This window comes from Pleurodeles waltl, chromosome 10 (genome assembly GCF_031143425.1).
Source record: "Pleurodeles waltl isolate 20211129_DDA chromosome 10, aPleWal1.hap1.20221129, whole genome shotgun sequence".
Classification (NCBI taxonomy): Eukaryota; Metazoa; Chordata; class Amphibia; order Caudata; family Salamandridae; genus Pleurodeles; species Pleurodeles waltl.
The window spans coordinates 865,984,882-866,001,814 of record NC_090449.1 but is presented as its reverse complement, the minus strand read 5'-3'; the positions used below and the strand labels follow the sequence as shown (position 1 = coordinate 866,001,814).

General features: G+C 45.3%; 1 protein-coding gene across 2 annotated transcripts in view; it reads left to right on the top strand.

Moving 5' to 3' along the window:
- The window catches only part of MINDY3 (MINDY lysine 48 deubiquitinase 3), a 190,116-nt gene that overhangs the window by 154,807 nt on the left and 18,376 nt on the right, over positions 1 to 16,933 (top strand). For both annotated transcript variants that reach the window (XM_069211595.1, XM_069211594.1), the window contains exon 14: positions 8,422 to 8,509. In XM_069211595.1, the coding sequence (XP_069067696.1) occupies positions 8,422 to 8,509 (88 nt within the window). The remainder of the gene's footprint in view (positions 1 to 8,421; positions 8,510 to 16,933) is intronic.

Genomic DNA, 16,933 nt, shown 5'->3' with positions numbered 1-16,933 from the left:
CCATTGACATCTTTTTCACAAATATTTTTTTGTAGCTCCCCAAGGCAGTAACTGGTTGAGTCTTTGGAATTATTATCTAATTAGGACTTTGATTGGGTAGTATCGGGGCAGTTATTCTCGGTTGGAAATAGGTCCTTGCAACTGTTGTGTTGAGTCACTGTTTTAGGTAATTTCTTTGCCTTTTGACTTTTTACATATTTCTCTTAAGCCTATTGGCCATATGTGACAGTCCACGTAGAAATGACTGGCTATGTTTCTGTTTCCGATGGCCCTTGGCCAGAGTTTCCGCTCCTACTGGGATGGAACAGAATAAGTAGGGTTAGTATTTGGACACTTGCATTATGATCTTCTCCCCACAGTGCTGATGAGGTCCATTCCGCTGCAAAGTATTTATCATGTTACAACAACTGTCAGAGGACTGATATGGTTATGTAGAGGACGATGAATTAGTGGAGAAAGGAAATATCTGTAAAGTTGGGCTAAAAGGAACAACCGAGTCAATGGTTTGTTTTATTGTTCCATTCTGACCTGTACCTTTGGAGATCCTTGCAGTCTTTTGCATCTCACTGTAAGGATAGTGCAGCACTTTCTTATATTGTTGGCCACCAAATAACTATCAATTTCTTTAAAGGAACCAGAGATGGGTACCTTAAAGCCCTGCATGCGCTGGGGTATACTTTGTTCTCCTGAGCCCATAAATCCCCCAAAGATGGCTCCAGTGGTTGGCCCTAATGGAGAAGAAACATACAAATGAAATGAGTATGTCATTTCAGCAGATTGATTCCCAGAACACTGTTTATTGCTTGCCTTTGAGATGTCATGTGATGTTGACAAACTCAAGAGGATGTGGTATGTATTTAATGTTAATGTCAATACATCCATCAATACCTGAACTACAGTTTCACTGACAAGCCCAGAAAACAATTAAAACTATCGCCATATGAACAGTTGTGTAGGAGGAGTGCCTATTAATATTGAAGGGTTCTTTGTCAAAACCTGCTTTTACTGAAAAATCTGACTAGTAACAGGAGGTTGAAGGGAGCTTGCCTAAATGTTCGGAAGGTTTACCTTATCCAAGTTTAGTAGCAGCAGGACAGCAGTGATGCAAGAACATATTCATTTTGAGAAGTGGTTAGACCCTTTAATCAAGCATATTACAGCCCCAAAGGTTAAGATGTCATGCACGCATAAACAGTCAGAGGCAGTTAAGATTGGCGTAACCGCACACTCTCTGGAATGTTACTAGTCAACAAAATGTAAGTAAATCTTTACCTAAGGAGGGTGAGATAGTTTCAGACCATTTCATTATGATGGGTATTGATATTATCTAGCACAAGGAGCAGTTAGTAAATTAGCCAATTAGCAGTCATTTTCAAGTTTATTAAGGTTTGGATATCTTGCATGAGAAGAATTGTTTACTAAGTGATGAAATGCTGTACAACCACCTTTGTGTATTACATTGTTACAACAAAGGGACTGTTTCTGGAGTCGGAGGGAAGTGGATCTGGTAGGTACTGGGCATCCCTTTCCTACAAGACACCAGTGCTCATTCACATACCCAAGTTGCTAAAGGTGGGGAGGTGGGAGGGGTTAAATCACTTCTTCCCCAGGCTCTCTGTGGCCTGTTAAAAAGAATGTCCTTGCATCAAAAATCTGTAAATAACAGTAATTAAAATGCATTTTAAAACGTGATGATAAGATACATTACATTTAGTTATCCTTCAAAGGGCCATTCCACTTTGAAGAAAGTAGACCACTAGGTTGCCATACACCTGGAAGAGGTCTACTTCCATGCTTTCACCCACAGGAAACCTAGAAAGCAAAAAAAGAACAGACATCTTGTATAATGCCATCATGTTTATCAAAATTTTCAAAATCATTTGTGGCATGATTGTGTTGACACCTATGGAACAACAAGTGAAAGCAATCTTGCCCATGTCCATGAAATTCAATGGAAGATATCTACGCATTAAGGAGGTTTAAAATCTCCCAGGAGTGTTCAGTTTCTGCACCCCTTTAATTCTTTTTGGTAAAGTGAGGCAAATTACGGAATTGTTGTACTGTCAAAGGAAGGAGATTTCAGGGACTAGGTCATTCAATCTACTTACCACAAAGTTTAACAGACTCTGCAGTGGTTACAGATCTGAAGCAGTTTGGTTACTAGCCTGACCAGTAGTTAGTGGCAAGTGATTCTCTGGCTGGGGTGCATGTGTTGACTTGTTGATGTAGACATACTGACACATGGCATTGGGCATCAGTGAAAAAATAACTGATTGTAATTAAATTCCGTCCAGCCTGCCTAGAACATTAGACTTTACTGCCAGAAAGAAAATGCAATTAGTGTATGTACTGATGGACTCCTCCATCATGTTTTAAAATATAAGCTCAAAGCAGGACAAAATCACTACTGAAGCACCCCTAGTACTGTAAATTTGTTCTCTAACGGGCTTGTTGTCTTGCCAGAGCACTTCCCATATGTATAAATGCCCTTGCTAATGCCCTCAAAAGGTAGAAGGTGACTACCCACAGAGTGGGCTCATTTAAGAACACATTCTGGAAATTGTTAGAAATTTCAAATAGATCTCTTGGTCACCACGAAGAGCAGCCAATGTAGAGACTTTACTAATATGCCCTGCCAGCTCTGGCGTCTGAGGGATGCTTTTCAACCTCCCTTGTGTGATTCCTTTTCCTTTAATTCCAATGCTGTCCAGAGCAAAAGTCTTCAAACTGTGGCTCACTTCCCAAGGGGGCATGGCATCTTCTACAGGCGAATCAAAATGTCCTCAGCTGGTTCACTGATGGGCCATAAGGTCAGGTCATGCACTGGAGGAGAGCCAGATGACAAACGTGACCTTGTGTCCCAGGCTCCTTGTCTATGCATGGTGCTCAAGGCAAGTATGGAGTAGGAAAGTGTCTGCACTTTTAGGGGTCTCTAAGCAGCAGTCCAGAGGAGGAGGAGAGCCGCGCTCAGAGTGAGGAGATGTACAGATTCCCAGACTTTAGGGGCACACTAAGCAGTGGCCCAGAAGAGTGAGGCGCAGGGGCTCAACAGTTTGCGTAGACACAGAGGGGATGGCCTGTTGAGGCCTCTGTTATCCCAGAGGATTGGGCAAGGTCCATAGACTTAACAGTTTTTGAAGAGAGACAGCCTGCTGGGAGTAGGTAGGTGCTTTTAGTGAATGCTGAGAGGCTCTGCGACTCTTCATTTATTTATATAACAGTTGATGCTCATAGTCCTTAGAAAAGGCAGATGTACAGTGTGTACAAAACAAGTTATTAAGGGGCAGAGGAACAGCCTACTGGGGCCCTCTGTGCAGGCCCAGGGGACAGGAAAAGGTGCTGGTGCTCCCTTTTTAGGGTCAAACCTGCTATACCATGCTCTAGTGAATGCTTATCACTAGCATGATGCTGTTGTAGTTAAAAAAGGGCTTGATGCCCACCTTTCGCTCACCGTTTCTTGGCTAGGCTGGCACTCTTCCTTACAGCCTCATTTGTCACTGCAATCCCAGAATTGTTTCCGTTCCTCTGTGTTGAGAAGGGACCAGGTACTGATTAATTCATCGTTATCGGTGCCCATCCGCTGCTCCTTATGTGATTGAGGAACTATTTTCTTCTTTTAACTTCTAGGCGTGTGACTGGCAAAAATGTGCTTAGCAGGACAAAGTTGATTTTTTTTTGTTTCTATAGTTAACTTTTTGTCAAGTTGTCTTTTCTCACATTGCACTTAGTTTTTGCTTATGTGTGCTGTTCTCGAAAAAGTTATTACCTTGTTCTAAATATTGCAAAGCAACATTGTTTCTTTGTGTAATTTAAACATTTTTACTTTAGCACATAACCATGCAGTACACCCCAATCCACCCCACTCTAATCCAAACCACTCACCCCAATCCACTTTAGTCCGCCACACTCCAATCCTCCCAAGCCGCCCCACTCCAGTCCTCCCAACCCACCCCACTCTGCCCGCCTCAATCCAAAACAATCTGCCCCACACTAATCTAAAAAAAATCCACTCCAACCTGCCCCGCTCCAGTCCAAAGCAACCCCATCCCCGCTCCAGTCCAAAGCAACCCCATCCCCGCTCCAGTCCAAAGCAACCCCATCCCCGCTCCAGTCCAAGAACAATCTGCTCCAATCCAAAACAGTGCCCCACGGCCCGTTCCCGCCCACCCCACTCCAATCAAATGAATCCAATTCACTCCAGTCCACCCTATTCAATCCCACGCCACTCAGCACCACAACACTGTACTCCTCCACGCCACTAACGTTTAGCCATGCTAAAAAAGTAGCCACACTAAAAAACATGGCAAAAAGACATTGCCAAAGCCAATAGCTCTTGCAGGCGAGACCTATTGGCTTTGCCAACCCTTGTTTATATTTAAAGCTTCTGTTGTTTACTTCGCTCTTTTTAAGGAGCATGCTGGGTGCAGTAAAGGTTCAGAGAATGGGGAAAAAATCAGTATCACTTTTTTCTTTAAAATCATGTGACGTTCAACACTAAGAAGGCAGAAGTACGGTATGGGGACCTTGAGCAATGGCCCGTGGGCGAGGTGAGTTAAAGACTTCATTATGAACAGACTATCTTAGGTACAGCTTACCAAAGGCCCTGGTGTGATGGCCCAGTGGAGAGTAGAGGTGCTTGCACTTTTTATTGTATTATACTATAACATGTTGATTAAAGTTCTCAGAAAAGCCTGCGGTGCAGTATTTAGTTCTAAATAAAACGAGTTGTTCTATAATGAGGTTAAAGCACCTGTTTAATAATCTTTCCCCCTTTTGCCCTGATCTTCCCTTTTGCTGCATAACTCTTCAGTGGTGGGACGAGTGCCTGTTGTCAAAGCAAATTGGCCTCAGTGGATCTCAATACAAAAGTTTGAATACCTCTTTTCCGGGGTATTAACCACAAAAGACGAGGCAAGTCCGTACTAAAACTGTTATGCAAAAATGACCAAGATAGGTTTGATAAATCTCTAAAACATGTCTAGGGACTGTCGAACTCAGTGGACGTCTGTAACTCATCATAAGAACGGTTTGGATAGGCTCACAATGATATTGATCTTGCAGCAACACCTAGATACATGGCCCTAGAGTTTCGGGCATTTAGGTGTCCCAGGCGCATAGCCAGTGTGACTTTAACCAGGAAAGCTCATTCCAGGAAGTGGAAGAGATTGTCTCTGTGGCACACACGCAGTGGACAATTATCAGTTCCTTCCAAACCCCTAAAGATGAATGATAAATAAATAAATGAGCTGCATCTTGCAATGGGTTTTCATTCTATACCGGGTATACAGCAATTAATTTGCTGAAATATAAACAGTGAAAAATAGGTATCAAGAAAACCTTTGTATTTCCAAAATAGGCACAAGATAAGGTGATGAGAAGCAGTGGTTATTTGCACACCTCTGAATTCTGGGGTGCCCATACTAGCATCTGAATTACAGGGCATTTCTCAAATAGACGTCTTTTTTACACTGTCTTACATTTGGAAGGAAAAAATGTAGAGAAAGACAAGGGGCAATAACACTTGTTTTGCTATTCTGTGTTCCCCCAGATCTCCCGATAAAAATGATACCTCAGTTGTGTGGGTAGGCCTAGCGTCGACAACAGGAAATACCCCAAAACACAACGTGGACACATCACCTTTTCCCAAAGAAAATAGAGCTGTTTTTCGCAAAGTGCCTAGCTGTAGAGTGTGGCCTCTAGCTCAACCAGCACCTAGGGAAACCTAGCAAACCTGCGCATTTTTGAAAACTAGACACCTAGGGGAATCCAAGATGGGGTGACTTGTGGGGCTCTGAGCAGGTTCTGTTATCTATAATCCTTTGCAAACCTCAAAATTTGGCCAAAAAAACACTTTTCTCATTTCGGTGACAGTTCTGGAATCTGAGGGGAGCCACAAATTTCCTTCCACCCAGGGTTCCGCCAAGTCTCCCGATAAAAATGGTACCTCACTTGTGTGGTTAGGCCTAGTGCTGGCGAAAGGAAATGCCCCAAAACACTATCTAGACACATCAAAATTATCAAATACAAAACTACCTGTTTTTGGGGGGGAGGGGCACCTGCGTTTAGTCCTGGGCTCAGCAGCCATCTAGGGAAACCTACTAAACCCAGACATTTCTAAAAACTAGACACCTGAGGGAGTCCAGGGAGGTGTGACTTGCGTGGATCCCGCAATGTTTTCTCATCCAGAATCCTCAGCAAACCTCATATTTAGCTTTTAAAAAAAATCACTTTTTCCACAAATTTTTGTGGGATCACCGCACCAGGACAAATTTCCTACCACTCAACGTTCCCCTCAGTCTCCTGGTAAAAATAATACCTCATTTGTGTAGGTGGGCCAATTGCCTGTGACAGGGAAGAGCCAAAAACATGTCGAAATTGAGGGGGAACCAAAGCGGGTCCAAAAGGGCAGTTAGTAAAAATAATATATATATATATATATATATATAGTTATATTTTTAGGCTGACAAGTGCAGCAGAATGTTTATTGGTATAGATGAGACAATGTTGGGTGGTAGGAATTTTGTGGATTCCTGCAGATTCCGGTCACAAAAATGTGTGACTTCCAGAAAAGTTGGAGGTTTGCCGGGCATTGTGGGTAAGAAAATGGTGCGCGGGCACATGTGAAGCACACCACCCTGGAATCAACCAGATGTATAGTTTTCAGATGTTTCTGGGTTTTGTGGATTTTTCTACATGGCAGAGTCTCTAAGTAAAAAAAAAAAAAAGTGCTGCCCTCACCATTCCAAGTGGGACGATTTTGAGAGTTACCAAGCTCTCATGGCCCAAATGTAAAACCAAAAGCCAAAATAATCAAATGTCATCTTGCTTGCCATGGGATAAGATGTTTTAATGTGTGGGGGGGAGGGGTTGAGGAGGGGGGGAGCTGAAAGACCGTTATCCCCTTCGGTTGGGGTGGGGGCATAACCAGGCTCCTACTGGTTGGTAGCCACCACCACTCTATTTAATACTTTTTTTTAATTCCATGCCATCTAGTAGACTTTCTGCTGCCTCCCTCCCCCAACCCCCTCCCCCCCCCCGGGCTGTGGATCCGGGGTAATTGCCCCATCTTCCCCCTGCTGGGCAGAAAAAGTTTGGCCCCATTTATTTTAGGTGGGGGTATGGCCATAGCCCCACTCTTTGTTTTAAAAAAAAAAAAAAAAAAAATCTGCCCTGGTCTCTGGTGGGCTTTCTGTCCCCCTTGGGGGCAGATGGGCCTTCCAAAAATAACAGTAATGTGCCCCCATGGGGAGCGACCCTTGCCTAAGGGGCAGTCTCCCCCCCCCCCCCCCCCCCAAAACAAAACACACACATACACACACCAATCCCTGGTGTCTCAGTGGTTTCTGCCCCTCTTGGGGGCAGATTGGCCTAACAAAACCAGGCCGATCTGCCCCCATGGGGGGCAGAAAAGGACTAAATACAATTTGCCCCTCAGGGGAGTGACCCTTTCCTAAGGGGTCGCTCCACATACATAAAATCATAAAGTAAATAAAAGTATATATAAATCCCTGGTGTCTAGAGGTTTTCGGCAGATCGGTGTAATTATTTTAAACCAGAGCGGAAGAGAAATGCTTTTGCATTTCTCTTCTGCATTGCGCTGGAAGATGGGAGCTGACCTCTGATGATGTCACTGGGGGAGGGGGGGGTCGGAGGTGGAAGGGGAAGCTATTTCCCCCATCCAGCCCTGACCTGGGGGGGTGGGGTGGGAGATAGCGGATGTAATTGTTATGTCCGTGGCACCTGAGAGGCGCAGTCCCTGACGTAACCATTACATTTGTGGCCGGCAAGGGGTTAATAGTGTTTGCTGGGTTGTGTACTTTTCAGTGTGCCTTCGAGCATTTCCTACCATCCTATATTTTACAGATACAATTTGTTTCCTTGTCATCGCTTTGCTAAATACAACCTCTGTCTGAGTATAAATAGGACAATTAAGAACAATGTTTGAAAATTGGTTTACTTTACGAACATTTTGCAGTCTAGCATGTAATTTTTAAGGACAAGGTGGTGTGGTAGCTTATTAATCACGGTTTTCCATAAGTTATTAAAATAAGTGTTCTTTAGTAAGAATTCAGTATGAGACATAACAGCTATTTTAAACCATATGAAGAGAACATAACATGAAATGGGTCTGTTGTGTCTCATTCAAAGAACAGCACGTTTTGTGAACTGTTGTAGAAGAGGATTGCCTAATAAGGAACAGTCTCAAAATGTTCACTGCTTTTGTTTTAAATAGTAACAGATTACTCTGGGTTGAAAACATCTAGAATGTTTGGCAATGGAATGCTTTTCTGATGCATTTGGCGTTAAGACTCGAAATAGAACAGCCTTTCTTTTCTTGGCAATTAAATATGTTGTAGTGCCACATCAGACCTGAAAATGTTCTGTGCTCATGTATTTGGCTTTAATATTCTTGTCTTGCAGTGTGAACCTAATGAAAACCAAATTAGATCCTGAAGGCCTTGGGCTCATATTGCTAGCTCCGTTTCTTCAAGAATTCTTTCCAGAACAGGTAATATCCCGGTCATCCTAATTGCTCTTTGAGCACAGCAAATGTCATCCCTTTGTGGCAGAACTGAGAATGTTTTCAAACCTAGAATTTAAACATTTAGTCACTACGTGATGCAATTGTTTTGTAACAGTAAACTAGGTAAAACATGCAACTTTTTATTTCCCAGAATTGCATTGATGATAAAAAGTGTCCTGGTCTTATGTTCTTATTGTTGCTTCTGTATGTATTGTATGTGTTTCTGGTAGACTGAGACATAGATTTACAACACCATCCAAGAACTTTTTAATTTCAGTCATAAACAATGTCCCGTTACTTTGATCTTGATTTAGTGAGTGTAAATCACTCTCATACCCCTGAATATTGAGCAGCATGCTGGTGTTTATCGCCACATCTTCTCTAGGTCCCTAGAAGTGCGGCATCTGAGAGACATTCACCTTCCTCCAGGTTTCGTTTTTCTTCTGTTTTGTTTGGTCTTTGTATTTTTGTTTGTTGCCACCATGAAGTATTATGATTTGTTATAAGACCTGCCCCCTTGGCAGAGGTCCTAAAAAAGTCTTTCGGATAAAGCTCCTTGCTTTGTTCCTGATTGTGCAACCCTACAACTGCTCTGGTTCCACAGAGAATTCCCCTCAAGATTATAGATGTGGCTTGGGCCCTGTAGTCAGGCGATTTGGAGAGAGTCCTGTCAAACCCCTTGCCCCTGCATAGGGAGGAGGCTTTACAACATGGAGGATTGGGGGAAAGTGATGCCTAGTGAGGCTAAATATTGTGAACGACTGAGTCCTCCCAGCTGTCTACAGATTCTTGTTATAGCTGGATTGAGGGGGGCCTTGTGGAGTAATTGTATTTGAGTACTGGAAGACACACAGAGGAAAAGAAGGTTGAGGGGGCACTCTGGTGATGCTGCAGTTGTTTGCAAGTGGCCCCTATGCCTTTGCTGCAGAATGACAGTTGTGCTCAGGATTAATGCTTGAGCGTGATGGAACCTCCAAACTGAGAGCAGCTTCTAGGGCCCATATAGGGGCACACTTCCCACTGTTTGCACCACAGCACACCTCAAACGGATGCGCTGTGCCCCAACAGGGATACTGTGCCCTATTATGTTGAATATGGCCATGAACTCGTGCCGCCCAAGGACAGGGTATTCAAGTGAAATACAGAGCAGCTGCTTCAAACCTCAGTGTTTAACAGTGCAGGCAGCAACGTGCCTGCACTTTCAAAATGGATTTGAAATCACCTTACAGGCAAGTGCCGTGAGTGACCGCACCTGCCTGCAAGGAGATGTCTGGGGATTGCACAGGACCCCCTTTCATCACTCCAGAGGGCTCCCCTCAGTGGACGCACTGACAGTGTGTGCCACCTTTTTGCGCACTTTCAGTTCACCCCCTGGCAGATTCTTTGCCATGGGACCATGTCCCCATGCAAATGAGGAAACGCCCTTGTACGATAGCGCTGGCGCTGCATGTGGCCAGCACTATCTGTATTACAGAGAAGGACGCATAAGCATCTGTTACCCCTTCTGTAATACCAAAGTGTTCAGAGGGCACACACGCCTGTTGAGCACTTTCTTTAATATATTGTTTAAAGAGGAAACTGACATAGTAATAGAGTAGCTCTTGCAAGGCCAAAGGGAAACATCTTTTTGGATAGTAGTCTAACTTGGAGACACATCAGCATGAAAAAACCATCAAACCTCTGCTCCTAAACCTGTGGAGAAGCGATCAAGAGTTTGCATAAAGGAGGAAACCTACCTCTTCTGTCTTTTCCACTGGAAGAAAATGAGTGTTACCTTAATGTAAACTGATAAGACTGTTTGGTGTTCATCTGGCTTGCCATGAATGTTTTTTGGGGGGATTAGTGATGCTCACTAAATTATATCAGCTGACTTCTACACCTGCAAAAAGTGCAGATTCTGGAGGTGGGTGCTCCTAAACGGTTTTTCTCTAGGACTTGGTTGTTAGTGAGACTGTGCTAAGACAGTCTGCATTGAAAAGGCAAAAAGGCAGGACTTATAAATATTCGTGCTTTACTGTGTATTCTAAAGGCACTAGTGTAACGGCTAGTCTGTATATTGTATATTCACACAGAGCGGTTTTGCAGGTGGAAGCAACTATAGACTTCCTTGATCAATGAAAAGAGGAGTTGATGATCAGTGAATACTTTATCCTGTTGTCAGTGTGTATCTGGAAATGTGTGGTTTTCTGGTTGGTGTGTTCAGCAGGAAGGCTAACTCTGGGTTACACACTTCTCTTACTTATAGAGATTGATAGAATACAACCTGCTTAAAATTCATCTCTATCTGATAGAGACATCTAGCCGCAGATCCCTTACTTTAGAATCTTCCCCGGTTGCAAGATTGAATCCGGAAACTTGTTGCCATAATGAGTTTGCATTTCGAAGAGGGTGTTGTGCGACTCCGTATTCAATTTCGTCCACCAGATGTGACGTCAACGGAGTCTGTATAACCCCCTCACCTACATTAGTTCCTTCTATTCCACGCTTGCAACACAGATCCGGTAACTGTTGGTTAGCCCGTAGTCTCCATATTTCAATGTTTTGGTTGGAGGAACAGTGTGCTTTTTCCTGTGCATGTATTTGGAGTTCAAAGGCTGCGGGTCCTGTTGATGACAAATGTATGCGACTGATTCCTACCCAATTTGTATATGGATCCTAGGACAAGCACCATGACCCTGAAGAGTGACTTGAAAGCTCTGCAGGGGCCTCATATGAAGCTTCTGGTGGTGCAGATGTCAGAGCTGTCCCGGGCTTTCCATCGACCACAGTCTCCTTCTCGTACGGAGGCCCATTCGCAAGCCTGTTTAAGGAGTCCTTCTCGTGGACGTCATTCCCCTTCGACTTCACGAGGTAAGTCACAGCACAAGCAGCTTAAGTTGCAGACTTCACTGCGTATGGCTTCCCGCCATTCCTCGGTTGAGGAGTCTAGGTTCAACCCTACCTCGCGTCTCCCTCCTTTTCCAGGGGCCGGGGTGACTGAAAACCAGATGCTTGAGTATTTAGTTTCCCTTCATGCTATCTTTGGGAAATCGCCTTCCTCTAGAATGCCTGTGGGCTCCAAGGAGGTGCACAATGCTTTGACTGTGTCCACGCCATCAGGTTTGCCCTTGGCTTCATTTAGGCCTTCAACTTTAGTTGACGAAGTTGTTACAGCGCTGATGGACAGCCGTAAGGGGTTTCCACCTTTGGCACCTATATCCGATCAACTGACCCTGGTGACTGCTGACTGCACCAGTAGACCTCAAAATCGACAGAGGACTCGCCTTCTCAGATCCAGTCGATGTCTGGTACAGCGCCAGTCATGCCAGTTATCCCTGACCTCCCTCCCCATTCTGGGGAGTCCCCTCATGTTTAACCTTCTGAGGAACTTGGTGGAAAAGTTGTTGAAGAGTTGGAGGGTATAACACCAATTTCAGATATTCATCAGCTTCGCAGAGGGGACAGCTGGATGGCTGACTTAGCTGTCACTAGTGACTTGGACTCTTCCCTAGCCTCAGGCCTACTTTTCTCCCTGGCCTTGCTACGGAGGCAAGGTCCTCTTTTGCTGACATGCTGAGAAGGGTTGCGTTTTTGGATCTAACACTTCCTTCAGTGGAATTAACTTCAGATCCTTTAATCGATGTCCACTGTCAAGACCAAACAGGGGTTGGACTAATGCTTTCTTACAGTGAGGCCCTGCATGATATTTTGTTGAAGGCTTTGGCTAAGTCTGATACAGGTGCCTCTGTTGATCGGGCAATATCTCACAGGCACCGACTTGCTGCCGGTGATCCAGCTTGTCTCCTAAGATATCCTACTCATTGATGTTTGGCTGGTACAGACTGCTTTGTCCTCCCATGATTTTGAGTCTCCCCCACACGTCACATCTGATTGAGATTCTAGATGTCTGTGGCAGGCATATTTTTTTCCTCCAGAAGTTCAGCTTTGCACTCTCTTAACGTATCTTGCGTTCTTGGTTGTTTTTCACCTTTATTATGGGACTCATTGGCAAGCATCTTGCCTACGCTTCAGGATGATATCAGGAACACTCTTGCCCCTATGATTCAAGATGGCCAGCAAGCAGCTAAGCTAACCATTTGGTGTTGTGTGGATACTGCTGACTCTGTAGGTCGGGGGCTGTAGCTTCTTCAGTTGCACTGCGTCACCGTGCCTGGTTATGTACCTCTGAATTTTTGGAGGCAGTTCAAGCCACATTGACATGCCTATTGATGTACATTTCTTTTGGGCACAGACTGACTCTGCTTTAAGGCGTTTTCATGACAGTAGGGGTGGAGCAGCAAATTAGCTTGGTTCCTCTATACCCTTTTGCCTAGTTAATACCTCCTGTACTGTCTTGTACGGGGCTATTTGTCTTTACTTATTTCACAGATGAGCCATGCTTTGGCAGCGCCATGAGGCTTTTTACATTCCAAGGTCTGTTCCACCTAATGGTGGCACCTGGTTGGTGTTCCTGCTTTCGGCAGGTGTTATTTTTCTTTAAATTGTCAATGATTACTGGGTTACCCTGGGACCCCATCGGGGGAACTTGATGGGGTTTCCTGCCTAATACTGCAAGGCTACTTTTGTTATTATTATTATTATTCTTTATTTCATGATGTGAAAGTGGTAGTTCTCCACTTCAAGTTTGTCAATGACAGCCTCTTAGCTCTTGATCTCTTTTCGATTTTTTTTACGTTACCTGATATAAAGGTGATATTGTTTACTTTACTCTGAAGAAGAGGTTGTGCTTAAGAGTCGATACCTTCATGGTATGTACCTTACTCTAAGTGGAGTATTTGTTTAGTATGCCGTTGAGCATTTCTAGTGTTGGGCTTGGAGTGTTACAAGTTGTTTTTCTTCGAAGAAGTCTTTTCGAGTCACAGGACGGAGTGGCTCCTTCTTTTCGGCTCCATTGCGCATGGGCGTCGACTTCATCTTAGATTGTTTTCTTTCCGCCATCGGGTTTGGACGGGTTCCTCTTCGCTCCGTAATTCGAATCGGGAAACTTAGAAAATCGTCAGTATTGTTTACGTTCAGGACTGGTTTAGTTTCATCAGATCAGCACAGACAACAAGACCGGTACGGCGGCCCTTCGAGGCTTCCGCACTTCACCAAGGCCTGGTCGGCCCGACCACACCCGTCGTCGAAGACTAATGGACCGGATCCCCTTCCGTTTCTGTCCCAAGTGTCACGCAAAGTATACTTATACAGACCAGCATCGGGTCTGTAACCTGTGTTTATCGCCCAAACACAGAGAGGATACTTGAGGCCTGCCGAGCGTTTCGATCCAAGAAGACCTTAAGAGATCGACAGGCTAGACGACTACAGATGGCGTTGAAGCTGAAACAATATCTCGACATCGAAGAAGAGATGCGGATATCCATTCAAGGATCGGACTTTGATGAATCCAACGGTGGTCGACCTTCGGCGGTGCAAAAAGTGAGTACACCTGCCCCGTCCCACACCCAAGGTCAGAGCAAAAAACAAAAGGCCTCGGGGACGCCACTGCCGGAAGGCCATGGCTCCACCCACAGAAAAGAAGGTGACCAAGTAACATCGGCACTGAAAAAGGCCAAGACATTGCCAAAGACTTTCGACTCCGGTCGAGAAACCGGCACTGACAAATTTCGTCATCGAGTGCTCGAGGCGAGCAAGCCTCGAAAAAACCTATCAGAACCGAAAAAGACTATTTTGATGGGAATTTCGGTACCGAAAAAAAACTGCTTCGGAGCCGAAACAGACTTCCTACACGGAAGAGCAAGGGCTCTCTCTCTACAGCTCAAAGAAAAGCATATATTTGAGCAAAAACTGGATTAAGAGCATGATCAAACTCAGCAAAGGTTAGAAATCCAGAAAGACACAGGGAAGATACAAACCATCCCTCTGCTCAAGTCAAAAAGAAAACTGGCTTTTCATGAGACTGAGATGCAACCAAAAGCCAAAGTCATTAGAGAAAGATCACCACCCCCACATTTCTCACCACAAACATCCCCACCTCAATCACCACAGTTGTCACTAGTGGGTACACCAATAGCACAGTCACCTACACATACTGGGATGACTCAAGATGATGCTGACCCCTGGGATCTATACGACTCACCAATATCGGACAACAGCCCAGAGTGTTATCCAACAAAACCTTCGCCGCCAGAGGACAGTACGTCCTACACGAAGGTACTGACCAGAGCAGCAACATTTCACAATGTGACAATGCACTCTGAACCGGTTGAGGATGACTTCCTGTTTAACACTCTGGCATCCACACATGCATCGTACCAAAGTTTGGCAATGTTACGGGGCATGCTTAAACACGCACAGCAGGTCTTCCAAGAACCTGTAAAAGGCAGAGCCATCACACCAAGGGTCGAAAAGAAATATAAACCGCCCCCGTCAGACCCAGTGTTTATTACTCAACAACTCCCTCCAGACTCAGTGGTTGTGGGGGCTGCAAGGAAATGGGCAAATTTGCAGTCATCAGGGGATGCGCCAACCCCTGATAAGGAAAGTCGTAAATTTGGCACAGCAGGGAAAAGAGTGGCATCGCAAGCAGCCAATCAGTGGCGAATTGCCAACTCACAAGCCCTACTGGCCCTCTACGACAGGGCGCATTGGGACGAGATGCAAGACATCATCCAGCACTTGCCCAAAGAGCACCAAAAACGTGCCCAACAAGTGGTTGGAGGAGGACAAGCCATATCAAACAACCAAATCCGCTCTGCACTAGACTCTGCTGATACAGCGGCACGGACTGTCAATACAGCAGTAACAATTAAACGACATGCATGATTAACAAAATATCACCACAATTGGACACACATTACCACAGACACGTGGGTCCTATCAATTATCCAACATGATTACTGCATAGAGTTCACAAGATTCCCTCCAGATGTTCCCCCAAGAATGCACAAAATGTCTATACAACACTTAGACCTATTACAAATAGAGGTCCAAGCCTGCTAGCAAAAGAAGCAATAGAGCTAGTACCCTATTGTAAGGAAATGCCTCCTTGGCATGGTTGCCCCCTGACTTTTTGCCTTTGCTGATGCTATGTTTACAATTGAAAGTGTGCTGAGGCCTGCTAACCAGGCCCCAGCACCAGTGTTCTTTCCCTAAACTGTACTTTTGTATCCACAATTGGCAGACCCTGGCATCCAGATAAGTCCCTTGTAACTGGTACTTCTAGTACCAAGGGCCCTGATGCCAAGGAAGGTCTCTAAGGGCTGCAGCATGTCTTATGCCACCCTGGAGACCTCTCACTCAGCACAGACACACTGCTTGCCAGCTTGTGTGTGCTAGTGAGAACCAAACGAGTAAGTCGACATGGCACTCCCCTCAGGGTGCCATGCCAGCCTCTCACTGCCTATGCAAGTATAGGTCAGTCACCCCTCTAGCAGGCCTTACAGCCCTAAGGCATGGTGCACTATACCATAGGTGAGGGTACCAGTGCATGAGCATGGTACCCCTACAGTGTCTAAACAAAACCTTAGACATTGTAAGTGCAGGGTAGCCATAAGAGTATATGGTCTGGGAGTTTGTCAAACACGAACTCCACAGCACCATAATGGCTACACTGAAAACTGGGAAGTTTAGTATCAAACTTCTCAGCACAATAAATGCACACTGATTCCAGTGTACATTTTATTGCAAAATACACCCCAGAGGGCACCTTAGAGGTGCCCCCTGAAACTTAACCGACTGTCTGTGTAGGATGACTAGTTCCAGCAGCCTGCCACACTAGAGACATGTTGCTGGCCCCATGGGGAGAGTGCCTTTGTCACTCTGAGGCCAGTAACAAAGCCTGCACTGGGTGGAGATGCTAACACCTCCCCCTGGCAGGAGCTGTAACACCTGGCGGTGAGCCTCAAAGGCTCACCCCTTTGTCACAGCACCGCAGGACACTCCAGCTAGTGGAGTTGCCCGCCCACTCCGGCCCCCACTTTTGGCGGCAACGCCGGAGAAAATAATGAGAATAACAAGGAGGAGTCACTGGCCAGTCAGGACAGCCCCTAAGGTGTCCTGAGCTGAGGTGACTCTAACTTTTAGAAATCCTCCATCTTGCAGATGGAGGATTCCCCCAATAGGGTTAGGAGGCACAAAGAGGGTGTACCCACCCTCAGGGCTAGTAGCCATTAGCTACTAACCCCCCAGACCTAAACACGCCCTTAAATTTAGTATTTAAGGGCTACCCTGAACCCTAGAAAATTAGATTCCTGCAACAACAAGAAGAAGGACTGTCTAGCTGAAAACCCCTGCAGAGGAAGACCAGAAGACAACAACTGCCTTGGCTCCAGAAACTCACCGGTCTGTCTCCTGCCTTCCAAAGAACTCTGCTCCAGCGACGCCTTCCAAAGGGACCAGCGACCTCTGAATCCTCTGAGGACTGCCCTGCTTCGACGACGACAAGAAACTCCCGAGGACAGCGGACCT